The 23,806-nt window shown below is 64.2% G+C and overlaps 1 protein-coding gene across 1 annotated transcript; it reads left to right on the plus strand.

Moving 5' to 3' along the window:
* Window positions 1–1,984: 1,984 nt before the first annotated feature.
* Window positions 1,985–11,591, plus strand: ADAM11 (ADAM metallopeptidase domain 11; the record flags this gene model as incomplete). The annotated part of the gene is made up of 26 exons (XM_084222161.1): window positions 1,985–2,042; window positions 3,295–3,488; window positions 4,812–4,888; window positions 5,247–5,313; window positions 5,708–5,793; window positions 5,871–5,937; window positions 6,078–6,126; window positions 6,223–6,290; window positions 6,590–6,664; window positions 6,753–6,824; window positions 7,339–7,505; window positions 7,581–7,665; window positions 7,748–7,838; window positions 7,941–7,992; window positions 8,143–8,242; window positions 8,521–8,592; window positions 8,675–8,767; window positions 8,874–8,954; window positions 9,035–9,085; window positions 9,675–9,738; window positions 9,807–9,906; window positions 9,982–10,101; window positions 10,179–10,347; window positions 10,423–10,537; window positions 11,014–11,104; window positions 11,546–11,591. 26 exons carry the CDS (start codon window positions 1,985–1,987, stop codon window positions 11,589–11,591), a joined length of 2,310 nt encoding a protein of 769 aa, XP_084078287.1.
* Window positions 11,592–23,806: the final 12,215 nt, after the last annotated feature.

Below are 23,806 nucleotides of genomic sequence, written 5' to 3' on the forward strand. Positions count from 1 at the left end.
GCCACAGGCTGGCCCACCAGGAAGGTGATCCCTGGAGAGAGGGGCTTGGAGCACACAGCAGCCATGGCCTGCTGGAGGGAGTGCCCAGCTCTGTGCCCCTCAGCACAGAGGGTGCCCTGGGGACAGGGGAATGGCCCCTCCAGGCCCTTGGTCTGTATGACCAGAGCTCCAAGTGACCCCTGTGGAGACTGGAGTACCTCATGGTAGTGAGCTGACCTGGGAGATCAGCAGTTGTCTTTCACCAAGCCTGGCCCTTCTAGGGAGGGGAGAGACCCCCAAGTGCCATCTGCCCCCTCCTCGTGCTGGCCAGTGACTGATACCATGGAGTCCCTGCTCTGGGGGACTGAAGCAGCTGCTTCATGGCCCCTTGGGACCCTGTAGGCCTTGGGTCAGATGTTCAGGCTGGAGATACAGAATCTTGGAATGGTTTGGGTTGGAGGAGACTTAAAGGTCATCCAGTTCCACCCCCCTGCCCGGGGCAAGGACACCTTCCATTGGAACAGCTGTTCCCTGGTACCGGCTGTAGATCCACCCTGCTGAGCACCTCTTTGTCACTGTGATGCTGAGGAGCACCAGAAGGGCACTGGGAGGGACTGTCCCCATCAGGCTGGCAGCCTCAGAGCTCCTGAGGAGCCAAGCAGGTACTGGATCATCTCTGCTGCACCTGATGCTGCAGTTCCACCCCTCGTTGCATGGAGGAAGAGGAAGGTCCAAGGGCAGCAGGTCCCAGTTTGGAAGCCCTTCCTGCCCCATGCTGATCTGCCTGGAAAGGACCATTGGCCAGCCAGGGACCCCCTCCCTGAGTGTGGCTGAGAAGGTCCTGGAGCCCCTCTTGTGCAGCTGCTTCTCAGGTTTCAGTTCCTGATGGCTCTGCCAGTGCTGGGGATAATGGGCCGAGCTGCAAGAGGGACTTAGAGCCATAACAAAAAATGGGCCAAAAAGGTCCAAAAAAGTTGTCCTGGAGGAGAGTGAGGGATGTGAACTGGGAGTTCAGCCCCATGTCCCCGCTGCTGGGGGCACCAGCACTCCCTGGCTCCAGCACCATCCCCTTGGCACAGCTGGGCTGCCACAGCCAGCACCAGCTCTGGCACCAGGCAGGGGCTCAGTTCCAGCTGGGAGGGTGGTGCTGGTTGGGGGCTCTGATAATGGTGTGGGTCCTGGTACTGGCTGGCAGCGCCAGGACAATCTGCAGGGCTCTGGGACTGGCTGGGGACCAGCTGGGGACTGGGGACAAGTCAGGGACACGGTGCCAGCTGAGGGGAACACGGTGCAGGCTGGGGGCCTCCAATCGCAGCTGGAGGCCCGGTACTGGCTGGGGAGCCTGGTACTGGTGTTGGGAGGGCTTGGGACTGGCTGGAGGGGCTGGTACTGGTGTGGGGGTCCTGCACTGGCTGGGGGGGGGTTGATTGTATCCCGAGGTTGCAGACCTTGGGAGGTGCAGTACTGACTGGGGAGCTCTCCTACTGGTGTCCCTGTCCTGGTGTCCCTGTCCTGGGTGGCTGTGGGGGGACACAGTCTGATCTGGCTGAGGGGGTCTGGCACCGGCGGCTCCACTCCGGTCCCTGCTGGTGCGGGGTGCCCAACGCCGGCCCGGGGCTCCGGTAGCATACCGGGGGGTGATGGCACCGGGAGCTCCGGTACCGGCCGGGGGTGCTGCCGGCCGGGGGTGATGCCAGCGGGGCTCCGGTGCTGCAGTGCCGCGGGTGCCAGCGGCGCTGCGGCAGCCGGGGCGGGGAGGGTGGAAGGGGCCGGTACCGGGGGCGGCGGGGCCGGGCGGGGCGGGGCGGGCCCGGGGCGGCGCTGCCGGTGCCGCTGCCGGCGCTGCCGGTGCCGGTGCCGGTCCGGTCCGGCGGGCCCGGGGCCGCGTGCGGGCGGGGCGGGGGCGGCGCTGCCGGCCCGGCCCGGGGCGGGGGGGCCGGACGGGACGGTGACGGTCCCCGGCGCGGCGGGCCCGGCGCGGCCGCTGGCGGAGCATGAGGGAGCCATGAGCCCGCTGCGGGGGTGGCTGCTGGCCGCGCTGCTCTCGCTCGCCCCGCGGGCAGGTAGGTCCGGACCCGCTCCCGCTCCGGCATCGCCCCGGTACCGGCCCCGGTACCGGCCGCGCATCGCGCCCGCCGCGCTCCCGGCCCCGCATCGCCCCGCTCCGCTCCCGGCCCCGCCGCCGCCGCTGCGGCTTTTTCGCTGCATCGACACATTTTTCCGCAGCGCCGCCCCGCAGAGCCCCGGGAGGGGCCGGGCCCGCGATCCCCCCGCACCTGCCCGGCCCCGGCCCCGCAGCCCCGGCTCCGCATCTGCCCCGGCCCCGCAGCGGCCCCGCAGCCCCGCGTCCCCCCCCGGCCCCGGCCCCGCACCTGCTGCGGCCCCGCGCCCTCCACCGCGCTGTCCCCGCAGCGGCCCCCGCCGTGCTCCCGCTCCGGAGGTGGCTGCATAGCAGCCCCCGTGTCCCCTCCAGGATGTGTCCCCATCTCGGATCCCCCGTTCCCTGCATGCCCCATAGATGTCCTCATAGCATCCCTCCAGGTCCCCTTGGGATGTGTCCCCATAGCGGCCACGCACCGTGTCCCCTGGCTGTCACCTCCAAAGGTGTCCCTGCACCATTCCTTCTGTCCCCTCGTTGTCCTCTCTAGGGGGATGTCTCCATACCAGTCTTCCATCTCCCATTCGGTGGGTCCTCTCTGTCCCCTGGGTGTCCCCTCTGAGATGTGTCCCCATTCCAGCCCTCCCTTTTCCCTGCATGCTCCCTCCGGACCCCACCCCAACCTTTCCTCCAGGTGTGCTGGCATTTCTGAGCCCCTTCTCCCCTGCATGCCCCCTTCTGGGATGCATCACTTTATCAGCCACCCATGTCCCCTGTGTGTCCCCTCCAGGATATGTCACTGTATCTGACACCTCCGGAGCTTCCCCACCCAGCTGTGTTCCCCTCCTGGTCACCCCCATCCCCTGGGCGCCCCTCTCAGCCCGTGCTGCCTGGCTGTCCCCTCCTGGGCACACCGGGGTACCTGGATGCTCCCCAGCTGTGTGCCCTGGGGCAATCCCTGTACCCACCCTCCATGTTCCCTGGGCATCCCATCCAGGACACGAGTGTCCCCTTCCTGGGCCACCCCCTGAGCACATTCACCAACTCTGTCCCCTCCTGTTCCCACCCCTGCATGTTCTCATCTCCCTGTCCCTCCTCGTCCCCGGCCCTCCACGTCCCCTTGTCCCCAGGCCCCTGGGTCCCTGTCCCTTCTCCTCCCCAGGTCCCGTCCCCCCAGCCCTCCCAGGGTGGCCGTGACCCTGTCCCCTCTCCCGCAGGTCCTGCCACGCAGGCCGGAGCGCTGCCGCGGAGGCTCCCGCGGGCCGCATGGCAGGAAGGGCGGGTGCTCTCCCAAATCACCCACCCCAGCAGGCTGGTGGGGCAAAGCTCGGGAGGAGAAGTCCCAAAGCATCAGTTGGACACCAGGGTCAGGCATGAGCCCGGAGGAGGAGGAGGAGGAGGCGGAGGACCCGTAAGTGAACGACAGCCCTCAACCCGCTCCCTTTCCGGGGTCCCTGGCAGGTGGCAGCTCCAGGTCCCCAGGCAGCCGCCGTCGCCGGCCCAGCCACACCCCAGCGTGTGCGCGGGTACCGGCATCCCGAACCGGAGCCCTCGTGCCCCCAGGGACCATCCCGCTGCCGTGCTTCCCGGAGGGACACGGACTTGTGCCGCAAAATCCCGTTAAATCTGGGAACCGGCGGCGCGCGGGTGTTGGGAGAGATGAAACGGGAGCGGGCAGGTGGCGAGCGCAGGAACAGACTCGTGGGTCCGGCAAGGACGGGCTCAGGCCCCCGGGTCCCGCCCGGCGCCGCTGCCCAGCCCAGGCCCGGGCGGTGCCCCCGCCCATCGCCGCCTGTCCCCGCGTTCCGGGGAGCAGCACACGCGCCCCATCCGGCACGGGCGGGTTGCGGTGTTGGCAGCCGCGGAGGCCGGCGCCTATCGATCCCCGTGCGCGCCGGATAAAGGCGAGATGAGGAGCTGCTCTCGCCGCAGAGGTGATTTACACCCGGCGTCGAGTGAAACCGCCGGACGCCGGGAAGCGCCGGCAGCCGCCGCGCTGGCGGGCGGCCAGGGAGGTGTTAACCCGGGGTGTCGCGGCGGGAGGAGCGGCGGAGATCCGGAGGAGCTCGGGGCTGGCTCCCGGCGGCAGAGCCCTCTCCGGTAGTGCTGCCGGACCCTCGGGATGCGGTCGGGGCCCGGGACATCCCTTCCCTGCGATGACAGACGGCTCCTCATCCCTGTGTCCTCATCCCGAGCTGCGCCGGGTTCCCAGCAAGGGGACGGGGCACGCCAGGGTGGATTTGGTTTTTCTGCCGTTTCCCCGCGTGAAGCACCGGAGGGAGCCGCAGCCGGTGCCGGGCTCTCACCGGTGCGCCGAGTTTGCCGGGTCTGAGGCCGCGCCGCAGCGCTCGGCTCCCGCTGCCGGCGGCAGGAATCAGGAATTAGGAATTAGGTCAGGAGCGGCGGCGCCGCAGGGCGGGAGGAACGGCGGCTCGGCTGCCGCGGCCGGGCTGGGCCCAGCGCCGGGGGCACCCTCCGGCACCCCCACTCCAGCACGGCAACCGCGAAGAGGGCGGTGGGACGCAGGTGCCATCCCAGTGCTCCAGGGGTGATGGGTTTAAAAAAAAAAAAAACCAAACCCACAAACAAACAAAACAACCCACGGGTTTTTTTAATGCTGAATATATTGGTTAAAAAAAAACGCATCTTCACAGGCTGCGTATTTGGGTTGGGGTTTTAATGATTATTTTAGTTATGAATTTTTGGGGGGGCTGACTGCTCTGGTGTCCTGCAGGGGCTGCACCTGGCACAGGTGAGCTTCATGGTGCGTGCCTTCGGCTCAGCCTTCACCCTCGATCTCCGGCTGAACCAGTGAGTGACCCGGGGGTCCTGGCAGGGGAGCCAGCACCAACCAGGGGGCTGCTGCTGCCCCCCGGGCGGAGGGGAGGAGCTGGGAGTGCCCGGGGATGGGGGAGCTGTGCAGAACCACCCCAGCAGTGCGGGCTCAGCCGGGGGTGCAGCAGAGGGGACAGAAACCCATGGGATGCCAGCGCCCTCCCAGACTGGGGGGGTCCCGTGCTGGGGTGGTGCCTTGTGTATGGACGGCGGGTGTTCTCCCACACCGCGGTGGTGCCCTGCGCGTGGATCGCTGCTGTCGTCTCCCTCTTCCTCCTCTTCCTCCTCTTCCTCCCCACCCCACGGCCTCTTACCCCCCACCTGCTCCCGGCAGCCACCTCCTCGCCTCCCACTACGTGGAGCGGCACGTCGGCGCGGGCAGCAACGGCAGCCGCAGCACGGTAAGATGTGTGCCACGCTGTGCCAAGCCGCGCTGTGCCAAACCACCCTGGGCTGTGCTGTGCCAAACTGCACCATGCTGTGTAAAACCTGCTGTGCCGTGCTGTGCCAGTGCAGGGGTTGTGGTGGCCAGTTCATAAATCCCACAAAAGCCCAGGAAGGGTCCCCAGCAGCTCAGTATCCCCCCCCACCCACCCCTGGGTGCCCCTGGGTGCCCCTGGGTGCCCAGCCCTGCCTGGCGGGGTGCTGCCATGGTGCTCGGGCGGGACATCCTGGGTGCTGTGGGCACACCCTGAGGGTGCCGGGCAGTGAACCCCCGAGCCCTGAGCCCGGTGCGGCCCTGGGGGTGCGGGGCAGGGCAGGAGCCGAGGCTCAGCGCCCGTCCCCGCTCCGCAGGGCGCGGGGGAGCACTGCTACTACCAGGGCCGGATCCGGGGGCAGCCCCGCTCCTTCGCCGCTCTCTCCAGCTGCCAGGGCCTGCAGTGAGTATCCCCAGGGCCGGCAGGGGGGCCGGGGGGCTGCACCCCTCCGCACCCCAACACGCCGCCTCTGTTTGCAGCGGGGTCTTCTCGGACGGCCGAGCCACGTACCTGATCGAGCCCCAGGCGGGCGCCGAGCGCGGGCAGGTGAGCGGTGCCGCCTCCAGGTGCCCGGCCCAGTGCCCCAAGGCGGGTCTGCCTGTGGCTTGGGGACAGCCATGGGGACACGGGGACGTGGCAGTCCTCCTCTCCCACTCATGGCCGTGACACACCTCCCCCCGTGGCAGGGTCTTCGACCGCACGTCGTGCAGCGCATCCCCAGCTGCCCCCGACTGGGTGAGCCTTCTCACAAAGCTGTCCCTGGCGATCTGCGGCGGTCACCTCGGTGGCCCTGTGTCCTGGTGTCCCACCAGCTCTGTCCCTTCCCTTCAGGCTGCCTCTTCCCTGCGCTGAGCCAGCGTGTCCCGGGTGGGATTCCAAAGCTGCGGCGGCGGCGGCAGGTCAGTGGGGACAGCGGGGTACACAGGGGACAGAGGACAGGGGCAGGGGACAAGTGTGCTGGACCCTGGCTGATCTCTGCCCGTTGGCTGCGGCTGCAGCCACGCTCCTCCATGAGTGTTTGCAGAGTGCTGTTCCTGCCTGGGCTCAGGGGCGTCCAGGGGACCCACTGGAACTCTGGTGGGGCTGCATCCCAACCACCCGGTGGCTCTGCCCGCTCCCTGCATCCCAAACATCCCCGGAGGGCTCGGGAGCCCGATCCGGGAGCCGGTGCCAGCTCAGCCGCGGGTTCCCCCTGCAGGTCCGCCGAGCCCAGCACACGGTGCACAGCGAGACCAAGTACATCGAGCTGGCCGTGGTGAACGACCATCAGCTGGTGAGAGCGGGGGGTCCCGGCGCTGGCGGGGGCGGCGAGGGGTCGGTCTGCCCTCCCGCAATCCCACCTGGCCCTGGTGTGCCCCCAGTTCCTGCAGCTCCGCAAGTCCGTAGTTCTCACCAGCAACTTCGCCAAGTCCGTGGTCAACCTGGCTGACATGGTGAGGGGGGTCCCCGGAAGGAATTTGTCCCCTGGGGGGGGTTGTCCCTGGGAGGATAATGCCCGGCATCTGAAGGGTTTGTCCCCTGGGGGATTCATTACCCTTCATTCCCAAAGGATTTATCCCCAGTGGGCTTATTCCTGGGTTTATCCCCCACCCTGGTGGGTTTATCCCTGGGGGGGTTATCCTTGAGGTGACTGTTCCCAGCAGCTGGTGGATTTGTTCCCAGGGAGTTTGTCCTTAGTTCCTGCTGGTTTATCCCGGGGGGTTGGTCCTCAGCACCTGCTGGGTTGGTCCCTTGACAGTTTGGCCCCAGGGAATTTGTCCGACTCTTGTTTTTTCTTTGGCACCTGGTGGGTTTGTCCCAGCGGTCCTTTGTCCCTGGGGGATTGTCCCTGGTGACAGATGTGTGTGCCCAGCTCCTGAAGTTGTCCACAGGGGATTATACCCAGGAGCTGCCGGGTTTGTCCCTGGGAGGGGTCACGTCCCCAGCACCGTCCCTTTGTCCCCACAGATCTACAAGGAGCAGCTCAACACCCGCATCGTGCTGGTGGCCATGGAGACGTGGGCGGCCGAGGACCGGATCCGGATGGGGCAAGACTCCCTGGAGACCCTGAACGAGTTTGTGAAGTACCGGCGGGAGGGGCTGGCAGAGCACAGCGACACCGTCCACCTCTTCTCGTGAGCGCTGTGGCCACGCGTCCCCCCCGGGGCCGGGGACAGCGTCCCCCGTCCCCACCATCCTCTTCCTCGCAGGGGTCGGACGTTTCAGAGCAGCCGCAGCGGCACCGCCTTTGTCGGGGGCATCTGCTCCCCTGCCCGCGCCGGCGGCGTCAACGAGGTGGGTGCGGCGCGACCCCCGCCAGGGGGGCTGGGGACAGGGACGAGGGTCCCCGCGGTGACACCGCGTCCCTCCCGCGCAGTACGGCAACGTGGCGGCCATGGCGGTGACGCTGGCGCAGACCCTGGGGCAGAACGTGGGCATGATGTGGAACAAGCACCGCACGGCCGCAGGTACCGCCTCCCGCGGGGCCACGGGGACCGTGGGGACACGCCGCGGTGCCACCGGGCTGGCGGCGGGACGTTCTGCAGCCCAGCCCTCTCCTCTCCTCGCAGGGGACTGCCGCTGTCCGGACTCGTGGCTGGGCTGTATCATGGAGGACACGGGGTGGGTGCCCGCTCGGGGTGGCGCTGCCACATCCCCTGCCGCACCTCGCGTCACCGCTGCCGGCGGGGACATCGCCCGGGTTGGCGTGTCCGGCAGTGGCCCCGGGCAGGGCGTGGCGGTGTGACAGTGACAGTGACCCCCGCCCCACAGGTACTACCTCCCGCGGAAGTTCTCCCGCTGCAGCATCGATGAGTACAACCAGTTCCTGCAGGACGGCGGCGGCAGCTGCCTCTTCAACAAACCCCTGAAGGTAACGGGGCCCCCCCGGCCCTCTGGGGGTCACAGCGGGGACCGATGCTCTGGGGGCGGCTCCCGGGGTCCCTCGCGGTGTCCCCAGCCCCTGCCACAGCCAAGGCGCTGCTGCTGAGCTCCCAGAGCGGGGGAACCTCGTGCCTAGCAGCAGTTGGGGGGTGCTGCCATTCCCCGGGGATGTGATGCCCTTTTCGGGGGGCTCAAGGCAGCAGCTGGCTCGGGGTCCCCAGCAGCTCCCGTGTCTCTGTGTGTCCTGTCCCCCCTCGGTCCCGGCAGCTCCTGGATCCCCCGGAGTGCGGCAATGGCTTCGTGGAGGCAGGCGAGGAGTGCGACTGCGGCTCGCTGGCGGTGAGCAGGGTCAGGGGCTGCTCCCCCCGCTCTGGGGGGCTGCAGGGCTGCCAGGGGCTGATCCCGGCTGCTCTCCTGGCAGGAGTGTGCGAGGAGCGGGGGAAACTGCTGCAAGAAATGCACCCTGACCCACGACGCCATGTGCAGCGATGGGCTCTGCTGCAAGGGCTGCAAGGTGCGGGGCTGGGAGCATCCAGGGGGCTCGGGGGGGGCAGGGGCCGCATGTGGATTCAGTCGGGTCCTGTCCCGTTCCCGCTGAGCTGGGTTTGTGCCCCGGGCAGTACGAGCCACGTGGGGTGTCCTGCCGGGAGGCTGTGAACGAGTGTGACATCCCCGAGACCTGCACCGGGGACTCCAGCCAGGTGAGTGGGGCCAGGGGACACGGTGGGACACATTGTGGGGCCTTGTGCCATCACCCAGCCTCTTCTCCATGTCCCCACAGTGTCCCCCCAACCTCCACAAGCTGGATGGATACTTCTGTGAGAACGAGCAGGTGAGTTCAGCCCAGGGCTGGCACATTCCCATAGGCTCCAGCATTGGGGCCTGTGCACGTTCAAAGTGCATTTGGGACTGTCCAATGTCCCACCGGACGGGGCTTGGGGCAGCCTGGCCTGGTGGGAGCTGTCCCAGGGGATGGGCCTGAATGGCCTTTAAGGTCCCTTCCAACCCAAACCCGTTTTGTAACTTTTTGTCAGCAATCGCAGCCACAGCTGAGCCGCGCACACACACACACCTGGGTGTGGGTTTTGGGGTTTTGGGGGTCCTGAGCCCCTGGGTGTGGGGTTTGGGGGTCCTGCACAGTTGTGGCTTCTGAGCCCTGCACCACATGAACCGGAGCAGCACTCCTGGGACCAGGCATGGGGGGGTGGGGGGGCTCATTGTCCCTGCAGCACCTCCCTGCAGGGCACTCGTGTGAGCCTCTCTCCAGCCTTGTCACCCCTCCCCAGTCCCCGGCCCCTCTCCAGCCCCTGAACCTCCTCCAGAACCCGATTGCTCTCCAGTCCCTGAGCCCCCTCCAGGACCCCTGACCCCTCTCCAGCCCCGGCGTCTCCCCCACCCTGACCCCTGTCCCCTCCCCGCAGGGACGATGCTATGGCGGGCGCTGCAAAACCCGGGACCGTCAGTGCAACGCGCTGTGGGGCCGCAGTGAGTGGTGGCCGGGGGCGGGAGGGGACGCAGAGGGTGACGAGCAGGTGACACTCGCTCTCTGCCAGGCTCGGCCGAGCGCTTCTGCTACGAGAAGCTGAACGTGGAGGGGACGGAGCGGGGGAACTGCGGGCGCGAGGGCCTGGGCTGGCTGCAGTGCAACAAGCAGTGAGTGACCCCTGTCCCCGCGCCACCCCTCCCGGTGCCACCTGCCGTCCTGGTGACACCACCGCTGCCTTGAAGGGACGTTCTCTGCGGCTTCCTCCTGTGCGCCAACATCTCGGGCTCGCCGCGGCTGGGGGAGCTGAGCGGGGAGATCGCCACCACCACCTTCTACCACCAGAACCGCTACGTGGACTGCAGGTACCGGCACCGCGGGCCCCGGCGCGGCTGCGGCTCCCCGGGGCGCCGGTGTCACCCGGGTGGCTGTCCTGGCGCAGGGGCGGCCACGTGCAGCTGGTGGATGGCTCGGACCTGAGCTACGTGGAGGACGGGACGCCCTGCGGGCCCGGAATGCTCTGTCTCGACCGCAAATGCCTTCCAGCCACCGCCTTTAACTTCAGCTCCTGCCCCGGCAGCTGGGACGGGAAGATCTGCTTCGACCACGGGGTGAGGGGCGCGCCGGGGACAGGGGGACACCCGGGGGGCGTCACAGTCGCGGGGGGTGACGCTGTCCTCTCTCAGGTTTGCAGCAACGAGGGGAAGTGCATCTGCCGGGCGGAGTGGACGGGCAAGGACTGCAGCGTCTACGACCCCATCCCGGAGCCGAAACCGACGGGGGAGACGGAGCGATACAAGGGTCGGTGTGCCCGCGGGGACAAGGCTCCCTGCTGTCCCCAGGCCACACGGCCTGGGCTGTCCCGCTTTGTCCCCAGCCACACCGCGGCTCCAGAGTGTCTCCCCCCACCCTGGTGCCGCTGCTCAGCTGGGCAGGGCCGGGTTTGCCCCACCCCCCCCCCCCCCCCCCCAGGTCCCCACAGCTCTGGGTCATGCCTGGGGCTGTGTCCCCATGTCCCCGCATCCCGTCCCCACTGAGGTGGGTCCCTATGCTGGGTTTGCCTCTCCCCGGGTCCCCACAGCGCTGGGACTGCCCTGGGGCTCTGTCCTGGTGTCCCCTTGTCCCCTCCCCACTGACGTGCTCCCTGTGGCTGGGTTTGTCCCCTTCCCGACTCCCCGTGGCACTGGGGCATCCCCGGCGCTATGTCCCCATGCCCCCATGTCCCCTTCCCACTGACGTGTGACCCTGTCCCCTCCTCCCTGTCCCGTCTGTCACAGGTCCCAGTGGCACCAATATCATTATCGGCTCCATCGCGGGGGCCGTGCTGGTGGCTGCCATCGTCCTAGGGGGGACAGGCTGGGGATTTAAGTAAGCAGCCACCGCATGGCTCGTCCCCTCTGCTGCTGTCACCGGCCACGTCCCCTCTGCACAGCGTCACCGCGCCAGGGCCGGGCCGTGCCCTGCCGGGACACTGCCGGTCCCCCCGGCTGGGCACCCCGCAGTGTGGCCTCTGGTCCCCTGTCCCTGCCTGGCCCCCTGCCCCTGCCTGGTCCCTTGTCCCAGCCCCTGCCTGCCCCCCGGCCCTGCCTGCCCTGCCTGCATGTGCCATTGGGGCGTCACTGTCACCCGGAGCCCGCGGCTGTCCCCAAGCATGGGGTGCTGGGGCGGGGCCCCCCCGTGTGTGCCACCGGGACACCGCTGCTGCCTGTGGGACCGGGGACACCGGGGTGGGGCACGCACCAGGGGGGACAGCGGGGACGCGGGGGTGGCACTAACGCTCCTCTCCTCTCCCCCTGCCACCCCCCCAAGGAACATCCGCCGAGGAAGGTACGACCCGGCGCAGCAGGGAGTGTAACCGTGTCCCCCCCATCGTCTCGTCACCGTCCCTGTCACCGTCACCGTCACCGTCACCGTCCGGCAGCCTGACGGCGTGGGAGCCCCCGGGGCCGTCTGTCCGTGTGCTGTGTGTCCGGCCGTGCTGTCTCCATCTCTGTGCCCCCGCGGCTGAAGGGGAGCAGCGCCTGGGGGGGCCTGGCAGCAGCCCCCCCCCGGTGCTGGCTCATTTCAGCTCAGTGTCCCCCCGTGTGTCACCCCCGTGTCACAGCCCCCCACTAAACGCTCCCCACTTCTGTGTTGCAGGTCCGGGGGGGCCTGAGCGGGGCCGCTCTGCCCCACCCCCCCAGCGCCTCATTAACAGCAATTAAATGGGGCGGCGCTGCCGAGGCTCCGGCTGAGGAGGAGAGCGGGGGGGGACACCCGGGACCGCCCCCGGCCCCCCCCGCACCGCCACGAATGTACGGGGACCCCCGGCCCCCCGGCAGGCGGCACCGGAGCAATGAATGTACCCGCGGGGCCAGCGGGACCCCCGCCCACATCCCCCCTGCCCTCCAGCAGCATCTTCCAGCCAGGGCACCGGCACCCCAAAAGGCAGGCCAGTGTCCCCAGGACGTGGCCAGTGTCCCCAGAACCAGGCCAGTAACACCAGGCCAGTGCCCTCCCCAGTTCAGGGCCTGGAGTTGTGCCCCCCCTGCCCAGTGCCCAGGCTGGGTCCCACGAGGGCCAAGTCCTGCACCCCCAAATGTGCCTCCCTGCCCCCCAAAGCAGCTCAGCAGCCCCCACGTGGGGTTTGTCCCCTCGGATTCTCCCCTCATCCCCCAAGCCATGGGACCCCGAAGTCCCCAGTGGTGGCACAGGCACCCACGGGTGACAGCTCTGCCTCAAGGCTTCCCCCCTTCCCCAGCTCAGGCAGGTGAAACCCAAACTGGTGACACTGGGGCTGGGGGGGACAGAAGGGCCCCCCGGGGGGACCAGGGTACAGGGTGAGCCCTGGGCTGGGCACACAGGGCAGCTGGCTGGGTGGCACTTGTCACCCCAGCCCCAGGGCAGGCTTGTGGCACCGCAGGCTGGCTGTCCCCAGCCCCATGGCAGGTCGGGGGGAGGCATCACCCCCTCCCTGTGGCACGTGCACATGTCACCCTGCATGGGGTGGCTCTGCAGGGCCACCCAAAGCACAGCACCACGGAGCACTGAGGGCCACACTGGTCCCTTTATCCACTGGTGACACTCAGCATGGAGGGGACATCACTGGTGACACTTGGTGGCACAACCTGATGTGTGTGTGTGTATGTGTGAGGACAGTCCCGGGGACACTCAGCACGGGGACAATGGGGGATGACACCCATTGTCCATGGCAGTGTTGGGGTGTCCCCTCCGTGTCCCCTCCTTGCCCAGTGTCCCTGCCCACCTCTGGGTCCCTTTGCCATGGAGACAGAGAGTGACCAAGGGTGTCCCCAAGCCCAGCCATGGCCGAAGTGTGGTGGCACCCAGCCTGGTGTGACACCCCACTGGACACCCACGGGTGCTGTGGCTGTGGTGGCACCCCAGGGGACAGGTTGGGAGGTGACAGCAGGACAGGGGTGCCTGGACATCCCCTGGCAGGGATCTGGTGGTGGCTTCTTGTGTGACATATCAGCTCTGGGCTGGGACACCGGGGGACCTGGGACCACCGTGGGCATCAGGGGTCTGGGGTCAACCCCGTCTCTATCACTGTCACCAGAGTGTCCCCACAGCTGCCACAGCCACAGTGCCGGGCTGTCCCTGCGGCGAGGGGACACCCCCGGTTCAGAGCTAGAAGCCACCGTTGTCACTGGGTTTGGGGACATTTATATATATATATATATATATAAAAATATAAATACTGGGATTTTTCTTAATGATTTTAACGCTGTCAGGGCGGGAGGGCCCGCGGCGGGGGCGGGGGGGGGCACCCGGTGCTTCCAGAGCCAAGAGAGCAAAGACCCCCCGGCCCCCGCTGCTGCCAGGGCCCGTCCCGGCCCGGGGACGGGCACAGCGGGGCCCTCGGCCGCCCCCGCCCCGCCGCCACCCCGCACCGCCTGCTCCGCTCCCGGCGGGGCCGCCGCGCCCCCCGGCCCCGCTTTGCACGCGCTGGGAGCCGCCGCCGGAGCCGCCGCTCCGAGCCCGGCCCCGGCTCCGGCCTCGGCCAAATCCTGCAACGTCGCAGAATTTATTTACAATAAAGATTTGGAAAACGATGGGGCTGCGCCTCTCACCCGCCTGGGGAGTTGGGGACGGGGCCAGGCGGGCGGGAGGGTGCCCGGATTTCATCTGTGAGGATGCTGCGCTCCTTGGATCCCTCCAGCTCGTCCCACTGATGTCCCCAGTGTCCCACGTTCCACCCTGGCCTGTCCCCCACGATCGCCACGCTGTCAGGAGCCACACTCGGTATGGCTCCCAGCATGGAGAAGATGGCACACGGTGAGCGTCACCCGGCTCCCTCCCTCCCGGCTTTTGCCTGGCTGGGGACGCTGTCCCGCCGCGGGGACACGGGGCTGCTCCTCGCCCCATCACAGGGATGCTCGGTACTGTGCAAGGACACTGCTCGGGGACATTGCTCCATCCCAGGGACAGACCCTCAGCTGAGCGAGCACCCTGCAGTCCTGGCAGCCGGGATTGGGGACAGGTCCCGGGCCCCCAGAGGGACCCACGAGGACGGAGCACGGCACCAGCCGCGGTCACGGTGACCGGCACGGCCGGGCCCCCGGCACTCCGGGCTGATCGCTCCGGGCACTCCAGGCTGATCCCTCCCGGCACTCCGGGCTGATCGCTCCGGGCACTCCGGGCTGATCCCTCCCGGCACACCGGGCTGATCGCTCCGGGCACACCGGGCTGATCACTCCCCGCACTCCGGGCTGATCCCTCCCGGCACACCGGGCTGATCGCTCCGGGCACACCGGGCTGATCGCACCGGGCACTCCGGGCTGATCGCTCCGAGCACTCCGGGCTGATCCCTCCGGGCACACCGGGCTGATCGATCCCGGCACACCGGGCTGATCGCTCCGGGCACACCGGGCTGATCCCTCCCCTCACTCCGGGCTGATCCCTCCGGGCACACCGGGCTGATCCCTCCCGGCACACCGGGCTGATCGCTCCGGGCGCTCCGGGCTGATCCCTCCCGGCACACCGGGCTGATCGCTCCCCGCACACCGGGCTGATCGATCCCGGCACACCGGGCTGATCGCTCCGGGCACACCGGGCTGATCGCACCGGGCACTCCGGGCTGATCGCTCCGGGCACTCCGGGCTGATCGCACCGGGCACTCCGGGCTGATCGCTCCGGGCACTCCGGGCTGATCGCTCCCCGGCACTCCGGGCTGATCGCTCCGGGCACTCCGGGCTGATCCCTCCCGGCACTCCGGGCTGATCACTCCCCTCACACCGGGCTGATCGCTCCCGGCACTCCGGGCTGATCGCTCCCGGCACACCGGGCTGATCGCTCCCGGCACTCCGGGCTGATCGCTCCCCGGTACTCCGCTCTCCTCGCACACCGACCAGGAGAGGGCTCTCCCAGCACGGCCCAGGGACGCGCAGGAGCCGCTCCATGTCCCCAGAACGCTGCAGGGCCACGCGTGTCCCCGCGGTGCCATCCCCGCACACCCCTGTCGGGGCCCTGCGCTGCTCCGGGGTCACCGCACGAGCATCACCGCCCTAGGGGAGCCTTCTCTGCCCGGGGGGACGAGGGGCAGCATTCGGGACAAGTCCTGCTGTGCCACCTCCCCCTGAGCCCCAGAGCCCCGGAGTGGGGCTGGCGGTGCCCCTGTCCCTGCAGGGCCCTGGAGGGACTCGCTCTGGTGTCCCCGGTGGCGGCAGGAGAACGCACCGGCCCCAGCTCCCTGCGGGGATGAGCTGAGCTCCAGCCCGGGCTGCTGGGGATGCCTGAGCACCTCGGGGTGCTGGGGGTGCCTGAGCACCTCGGGGTGCTGGGGATGCCCGAGAACCTCGGGGTGCTGGGGATGCCTGAGCACCTCGGGGTGCTGGGGGTGCCCGAGGACCTCGGGTGCTGCTCCCTCTGGAGGACACCCAGCCCCGGGCAGGGTCTCTGGCTCCAGCCCACCTTGTTAAAGCCATCACCTTCAGCCTCTTGCTCTGCCCCATGGCAGGACAGGGTGAGGGGTGAGGAAGGGGCTGAAGGCACCTCTGGTGACAGTGACCAGGGGCTGAGGGGGGTCTGCACCCCGACCTGCTGACCCTGTGTCCTCCTGGCCAGGCCAAGGCTGGCAGCAAAGGGGCTGTTCCCCCCTGGGGGGGCTGCAGGGGCAGCTCTGCACCCCGGGAAGGGTTTGGTGCAGTTTTGCTCCATCCACAGCAGAGCTGTGCCACAGCACAGAGTTATTTTGGGCTGGTGTCGAGATACCAGCGCGATGAGTGAGTCAGAAACATTCCAGATGCACTGGCTGCTTCTGAATCTTGAGTTATTCAAAATCTTCGGGGTCAGGAGGGCAAAAAACAAGGAATTCAAGTGGGCCCAGCTGAGCCTGCTGCCCTGCAGGGTCACACAACACCCACAGCTCTTGATCAGGGCAGGGTTCCTCTGCCAGGGGCTGGGACACAAGGACACCACAACGTGTTGGATGTGCCTGGCAGAAGGGAGATGGTCCTTGGCCAACTGCCCAGGGCCACCAAAGCTGCAGGAGGCAGCAGGTCTGGTGTCCAGAGATACCCAACACCCCAGGCTGCCCTTTCTCTGCATCACAAACTTTCCTTTCCAGCTTCCCCCGTGGCTGCCCCAGGCACAGAGCATTCCTGCCTGTCCTCAAGCTCCTTCTTCCTCCTAATTCACTGCTTCTGTCAGGGACAGTTCCCGTGCTCAGCTCTGATCTCCACTCCTCACCCTCTGCTTTTACTGCACCTGCCAAAGGTCAACCACAGCAGCCCGTGGGGGAAGCCACAGTCTCCTGTGTCTGCTGAGATCAGAGAATCAGGGAATTGTTCAGCTGGAAAAGCCCTCTGAGATCATTGAGTTCAACTGTTCCCAGCACTGCCAAGGCCACCACTCACCCCTGTCCCCAAGTGCCACATCCAGAGGTTTTTAAACACCCCAGGCACAGGGACTCCACCACTGCCCCGGGAAGGTGTGCCAATGCCTGAGCACCTTTCCAAGAAGCAATTTTCCCAAGATCCAACCTAAACTTCCCCTGGGACAACCTGAGGTCATTTCCTCTTGCTTTGCCTCTGTTCCCTGGAGCACAGCCCGACCCCCCGGCTGTCCCCTCCTGGCAGGAGCTGTGCAGAGCCACAAGGGTCCCCTGAGCCTCCTCTGCTCCAGGCTGAGCCCCCCCAGCTCCTTCAGCTTCTCCTCATCAGACTCCTGCTCGAGACCCTGAACTTGAGGAACAAAATCCAAGCAAATCCCTCATTATTAGTAAACCCAAAGCAAGAAGAAGCCAACGCCTCCCCCACGCTGTGTCTGTGCCATTGCATAATGGGAAACCCTCAAACCTAAAATATCCCTGCTCCTCTGGTTGTTGGAGCTCATGATTGACCATCTGGCTGCGATTTCCCAGCTCTGATCTAACGAGGCAGGAGCTGCTTTTGGGGTGAGCACGAGGACAGAAAGCCCCAGGAAGGTGTGGGGGGCCAGGCTGGGGGTGCTGAGGGGGCTCAGGCTGCTCCCCCATCACAGAGCTGGGAGGTTTGGGGCACCTCAGGAGCACAGGACACAGCAGATGGTGGGGATGGGGAAATGTGAGCCATGGGGGACATCCATGGATCCTTGGGGTTACCTCCCAGGTGAGGGGAAGAGCACCCCAGAAAGAGTTTCACAGCCAGGGCCCGATTTGCCAGTCAAATAAAAGGAAATTCTGAGCTCAGAGCAGGACAATGGGGTGGGTGGCAGCTGAGAAACCCTCCCAGGGCTGGCACCTGCCTGGCACAGGGCTGGCCACAGCACTCACACCTGGAGTAAGGAGTGATTCCTGCTCCTGGAATGACCCTGCAACACTGCAGGGCTTCATCCAGCTGTGCCAGCTGTGCTCCAGGTGAAAAACAGGGAGAGGAGAGGAGAGGAGAGGAGAGGAGAGGAGAGGAGAGGAGAGGAGAGGAGAGGAGAGGAGAGGAGAGGAGAGGAGAGGAGAGGAGAGGAGAGGAGAGGAGAGGAGAGGAGAGGAGAGGAGAGGAGAGGAGAGGAGAGGAGAGGAGAGGAGAGGAGAGGAGAGGAGAGGAGAGGAGAGGAGAGGAGAGGAGAGGAGAGGAGAGGAGAGGAGAGGAGAGGAGAGGAGAGGAGAGGAGAGGAGAGGAGAGGAGAGGAGAGGAGAGGAGAGGAGAGGAGAGGAGAGGAGAGGAGAGGAGAGGAGAGGAGAGGAGAGGAGAGGAGAGGAGAGGAGAGGAGAGGAGAGGAGAGGAGAGGAGAGGAGAGGAGAGGAGAGGAGAGGAGAGGAGAGGAGAGGAGAGGAGAGGAGAGGAGAGGAGAGGAGAGGAGAGGAGAGGAGAGGAGAGGAGAGGAGAGGAGAGGAGAGGAGAGGAGAGGAGAGGAGAGGAGAGGAGAGGAGAGGAGAGGAGAGGCCACTCTGGCTCTCTCCCAGAGTCCCAGCACAGTGGGCCCTGTCATGGAGCATCTTCACTGAGCCTCTCTAAGTCGAGGCCTTTATTTGATACATGGAAAATTCAGGGAAATTGATGGGTTTGTCACCATGGAGAAGCTCAGCAGGAGGAGCATGCACACCTCAGGTGGAAGCAGATCCCAGCTCTGTCTCGCCCACGATGGGAATTTTGCTTTTTAGGCTCCAGATGGAAACAAGAAACCAACCCAGGCATGGGGAAGAGGCCATTTGGGGAAAGAGCTGACCCTGCACAGGGCACTCCAAAAGCAGCCATGGGGGGAAGGACAGACTCCCCCCAGCTGCCCAGGCTCTGCCGAGCACAGCACATCCCCAGGGGAGGCGGCTCCACCTCTGGGAGCGCCAGGAGGGGCCAGGCAGGCTGGACTGGAATGGTCAGGAAAGGCCACAGGAGCTTTAGGAAGGGCTTGTGGCAGCCTGGCACACCCAGCAGGTCGTGGTGGCTGCAGTGACTTTGTGCTGCTGAGCCATTGGGGCTGACCAGAGAATCACAGAGGATTGAGATCAAACTCACCTCACTCCAGCCCCCTGCCAGGGGCAGGGACACCTTCCACCAGCCCAGGCTGCTCAGAGCTCCATCCTCCTCCAGGGATGGGGCAGCCTGAGCTTCTCTGGACAAGCTGTGCTGTGCCTTACCACCCCAGTGATAAAAATCTTCTTTCTTAAATTGATCCAAATCCATCTTCCCCCAATACAAACCCACCACCCCTCGTCCTGTCACAGTAGGCACCACTGCAGAGTTTGTCCCCACCCTCTTATCCCCTTAAGGACTGAAAATCCTGTGCTAACCCAGAGTTACCCAGTGCTCAAGGAATGTGCAGGGGAATTGTTCAGCTTTTAGGTAAAGATGCCTGAGCTGAAACCTTTGCTGACCCCTGACTCGGTTTGTGCCAGCAGAGGGGAGCCCTCAGCAGCAGAGAATAAAAACTCCAGCAGGAACTCGGGCTTCCCACAGAACAGAGCCAGGTCCAACCCCAAATCACTTGTAAGGATTCTCAGAGGTTTGAGGAGCTCCGGGGAGGGACCAGCCAGGGGCAGCTGCCCCGGGCGCAGCGTGGGAGCGTCGGGATGGAGCATCCCCCTCCCAGAGCACTGAACGGGGGGGGAAAGAGAAGAGGAGAGAGGAGCTGAGCCCCGGGGTCAGCTCAGGGACGGAGGAGGCGGCAGGAACAGCCCCACGGCACCGGGGACACCGGCGGGATCCAGCAGGAATCCCGCGGAGCCGCGCCGGGACAATGGGGAGGCAGCTCAGGGGTCAAAGCTCAGTCACAGCAGCGCTGCCCGAGCCCAGACGATCGGGGAAGGGGAGGATTTTCAGCAGCCAATGGCCCGGAAACAGGACTGAAGGCTGCGGTGCCCTTTAACTTGGCCAGCTCCGGAGGGAGGGCGCAGAATTCCCGGGGAAAACGGGGGAAACCCAATTCCCTGGCCGGAGCGGGCACCGGCATTTCCCAGCGCCCTTTCAGGAGCGCTCCTGCTGCCAGGCATCCCCCGAGCTCCTTTCCAGCTCACAGCCCGTGTTATCCCGGCTCGGTTTAACCCCTGCGCTGCCAGGCATCCCCCGAGCTCCTTTCCAGCTCACAGCCCGTGTTATCCCGGCTCGGTTTAACCCCTGCGCTGCCAGGCATCCCCCGAGCTCCTTTCCAGCTCACAGCCCGTGTTATCCCGGCTCGGTTTAACCCCTGCGCTGCCAGGCATCCCCCGAGCTCCTTTCCAGCTCACAGCCCGTGTCAGCCCGGCTCGGTTTAACCCCTGCGCTGCCAGGCATCCCCCGAGCTCCTTTCCAGCTCACAGCCCGTGTCAGCCCGGCTCGGTTTAACCCCTGCGCGGCCGCGGCGGAGCCGGCGTGACCCCAGTGGCGGGGCCGATGGCTCACGCGGGTTTGTCACGGTTCAAATCCCGGTCACGGCGGCTCCGTGCGGTCCCGGGGGGCCCCGGGGTGCCGGGTACACCGAGCTGCGGCTCCTGCAGCGCCCGGCGCTGGCCCCGCACGGCCCGGCCGGAGGAGCGGCCAGGGGAGCAGAGGATGCCGAGTTAAACTGGCAGCTGACAAAGGGAGGGTTTGTTTTGCCCATTTCCTGAGCTTTTCTTCCCAGTCCTTGAGCATTTAAATTCGCAGCTAGAATGAGCAGTTTGTTAAATCAGGTTTGAGGTCTCCCGAGGTCCTGGCTCTCCTCTCTGGGATGTCGGCGGTGCCGCAGCCTCCAGGTCAGAGAATTTTATGTAACTCTCTCCTCACCCTGCTCCGCCTATGGCACCTTCCCTGCGGTCTCCTTTCTTCACAGGGATCCTTCCCTTCCTTCACTGGACAGCAAAATGCCCAAAATGGCTAGATTTGAGCATTCAGAGCATCCTAATGCCCTGCTTTGTTCAAAACCCAGCAGGCTCCTTATGCTGCTCCATGCAGCTGGTCAGCGAGGGAAGGCAAGAGGGGAAAAGAAACCAGATTTCACAGGCAACAATTCAACCAGGATTTCATTTCACAGAATCACAGAATCACTAAGGTTGGAAAAGATCTCTGAGACCATCGAGCCCAACCTTGGACCCATCACCCCCTTGTCCCCCAGAGTGACACTGAGTCATTAAATCCCACCCTGCCGAGCTCATGCCCTCGAGCCATGGACTGTCCCCTCCTCTGTGCACAGGGGACAAGCCCCAGGGACAGTGTGACCTCTTGGAGACACTGCCAAAGGAAACTTTGGGGCAATCCCAGGCTCTGGGTGAGCCAAGGGATGAGGGTTTCCCCTTGCTGTCTCTCTCTCACCACAATCTCCATCCTCGAGGGTGAGGTGGTTGTTTGGGGCTGCAGGGCTGTTCCCAGCCTGCCCAGCAGCTCCTGGCAGCACCAGGTGGGGTTCACTGCTCAGCATCCTCACACTGGGCTCATCCTCTGCTCCCCTCTCTGTACCTCTCTCCCTGCCTTTCACTCCATAACTTTTCCTGAGATGCAGAGAATGCATCTGGGTTTGTTCTCAGCACTGCCAGGCTCCCCTGGCCCTGCCCAGCCCACTCCCAATGTCCTCACTCACACCTGTCCTTCCCTATCTGCAGCAGCAGCACCTCTGGTCACCACCACTTTTCCACTGCCCCAAACTTCCCATTAACCCTCTTGAAGGCAGCAGCACCTGCAGGAGAGCTGGAGATTATTATATTATGTATATTATATAGATATCAGATATATAAAATCATCAAAATCAGACTGGTTTGTGTTGAAAAGACCTTTTTAAAGCTCATCCAGTGCCACCCCTGCCATGGCAGGGACACCTCCCACTGTCCCAGGTGCTCCCAGCCCTGTCCAGCCTGGCCTTGGGCACTGCCAGGGATCCAGGGGCAGCCCCAGCTGCTCTGGGCACCCTGTGCCAGGGCCTGCCCACCCTCACAGGGAACAATTCCCATTCCCAATATCCCACCTGACCCTGTCCTCTGGCAGTGGGAGCCATTCCCCCTTGCCCTGCCACTCACAAGGGCCCTGGTGTGTTCCCAAAGCTGTTTTCAGTACAGAACAGGCTTTTTAAAAAGTTTGTTGATCACGTTTTATCAGGTGATTTCAATTTCATCAAAAATGTTATGAAAAGTCTGGCAAGCATTTCTAAATAGGAACATCAATTTTCTAGGGATAAAAAACACTTGGGGTGGGGGGGGAAAGAAGAAGTAACTCCCTTCAGTCATGATACATCTTTAAATGAGGGCAAGGCAAGGGCTGAGGAGCCACCCTGGTGCTTCCCAGCACTCCCAGCACGGCAGTGCCTGTTTGCTGGCTGAAGGAATCCCACTCATCATCAGCAGGGCCTGGGATCCCCCAGGGGAACCTCCAGGCTGAGCACACTCCAGCAGCTCCCAGGACTGTTCAGCCCAGCCTCACCCACCTCTGCTGGGCTCTGTCAGAGCCCAGAACATTCCTCTGGCTGCCCTGGGTGATCCGAGACCCTGTCAGGGGCTCAGAGACCTTGGCACAGAGTCAAAACCACCTGTGCCTTCAATCCTAGCCCATGGAAACAATTACCAACTTTGTGTGAGGAGTTACAGCCACAAGAGTTTGAGCAGAATGACAGTGAATTTATCACTGGGGGAAAATGTAGAATTTTGGGGTTTTAGAATGGGGGTTCATGAAGCAAGATGGAGGAATCTGGGCGTGTCCTGTCCTTCTCCTTCTTCTTGTCCTCCATCTTCTGCTGTGATGGTGACACTTCTGGATTGGTTTAGAACAGAGACAGACTGTCTGACATAGGTGATAGGTATTGGAAAATTATTGTAAATAAAGTACTTGTAGGTTTTAGTAGAAAAAGCCAACACCACCCCAAGGGCAGGGACTATGCCACAACCCAACCTGGACAGACCTCAGCAGGGCAGAGAAAGAATGTAATGGATAAGAGAAAATAAACAACCTTGAGAACCAGAGCTGAGCAATCTCGACTTCTCCTTCAATCTCAGGGCTGGAAAAAGGAGACTCTTTAATACCTCAGGAGCCATTTCAGCACAGAACCTGAGAGGGCTCAGGAAAAAAGGGGGTTCCCTGTTCTGCTCCCACTCCTGCTCAGCCATGCTTCACCCCACAGAGGGAATCCAGGCTTGGGGCAGCCACAGCCACAGCTCAGGCATGGCAGAAGGGCTCAGTGTCACCCTCCCAGGGTCCACGTGGAAGCAGCCACAGGAGTTCCACTGTCACTGTCATATTTCCTGAAAAATCCCTTTGCCAGCACTTCTTCTCCTGGGAAGCTGAGAAGCCTCAGAGAAAAATGAAAACAATAATTATCTGCTTTGCTTCTCCTGTGTTTTGCTGCTCTGGAATGGGGTTTGAACATTGTTTACCAACAGGTGCCTGTTCTGTTGGTTTCATGGGAATTGTTTTGACTTAATGACCAGTCAGGGTCAGGCTGTGTTGGGACTCTGGAGAGAGTCACGAGTTCTCATTATCATTCTCTGTAGCCTTCTGTCTGTATCCTTTCTGTATTCTTTAGTATAGTTTAGTATAATATTCTTTAATATAATATCATAAAATAATAAATCAGCCTTCTAAGAACATGGAGTCAGACTCATCATTTCCTTCCAGAAAATACCACAGCTCCACTCCTTGGGTCCTCTGCCCAAGAGTCACCAGAATAACATGTGCAATAAAAACAACAGGGAGGAGGACAGCAAATCCTGGCCTGCACAGAAATGGCTCCCAAGCCCCAAAAAGCACTGATCAGATGTCTTTAAATCCTCCTTCCAAGGCATTTTGCCCAGCTATCAACATGGAATTTACACAACAGCGATAATGTCACGCTGCAGAAAACAAAATGTCATTTCCCCAGCAATGATGAACTGGTATTTGGAGCCTCCTCTGATACAGAGAAAATGAATGACAATTTCCCTGGGAGCAGAAGCCCCCAGGCTCCTTCCCCTGCCGCTTTGGAGGGTGGATTACGCTGAGTTATGGATTAACAGAGCATCCTTTAACTCATGCAAACAGCTCTGCCCTTCAGGAGCTGCTCCACTGTCCCATTCACAGGGATCAGGCACTGAGCACACCTCAATGAACAGCTCCTTTGGATGGAGCCTCACAGCAGCAAATTCTGTTCCTGGAGCAGGAATTCCTGAATTATTAACAAATCAAGCTCCAGGAATGTAACACACCGCTACAAAAGCGTAGCTGAACTACAGGCAGGAACACTTAA

This window comes from Fringilla coelebs (genome assembly GCF_963513975.1).
Source record: "Fringilla coelebs genome assembly, chromosome: 27".
NCBI lineage: Eukaryota > Metazoa > Chordata > Aves > Passeriformes > Fringillidae > Fringilla > Fringilla coelebs.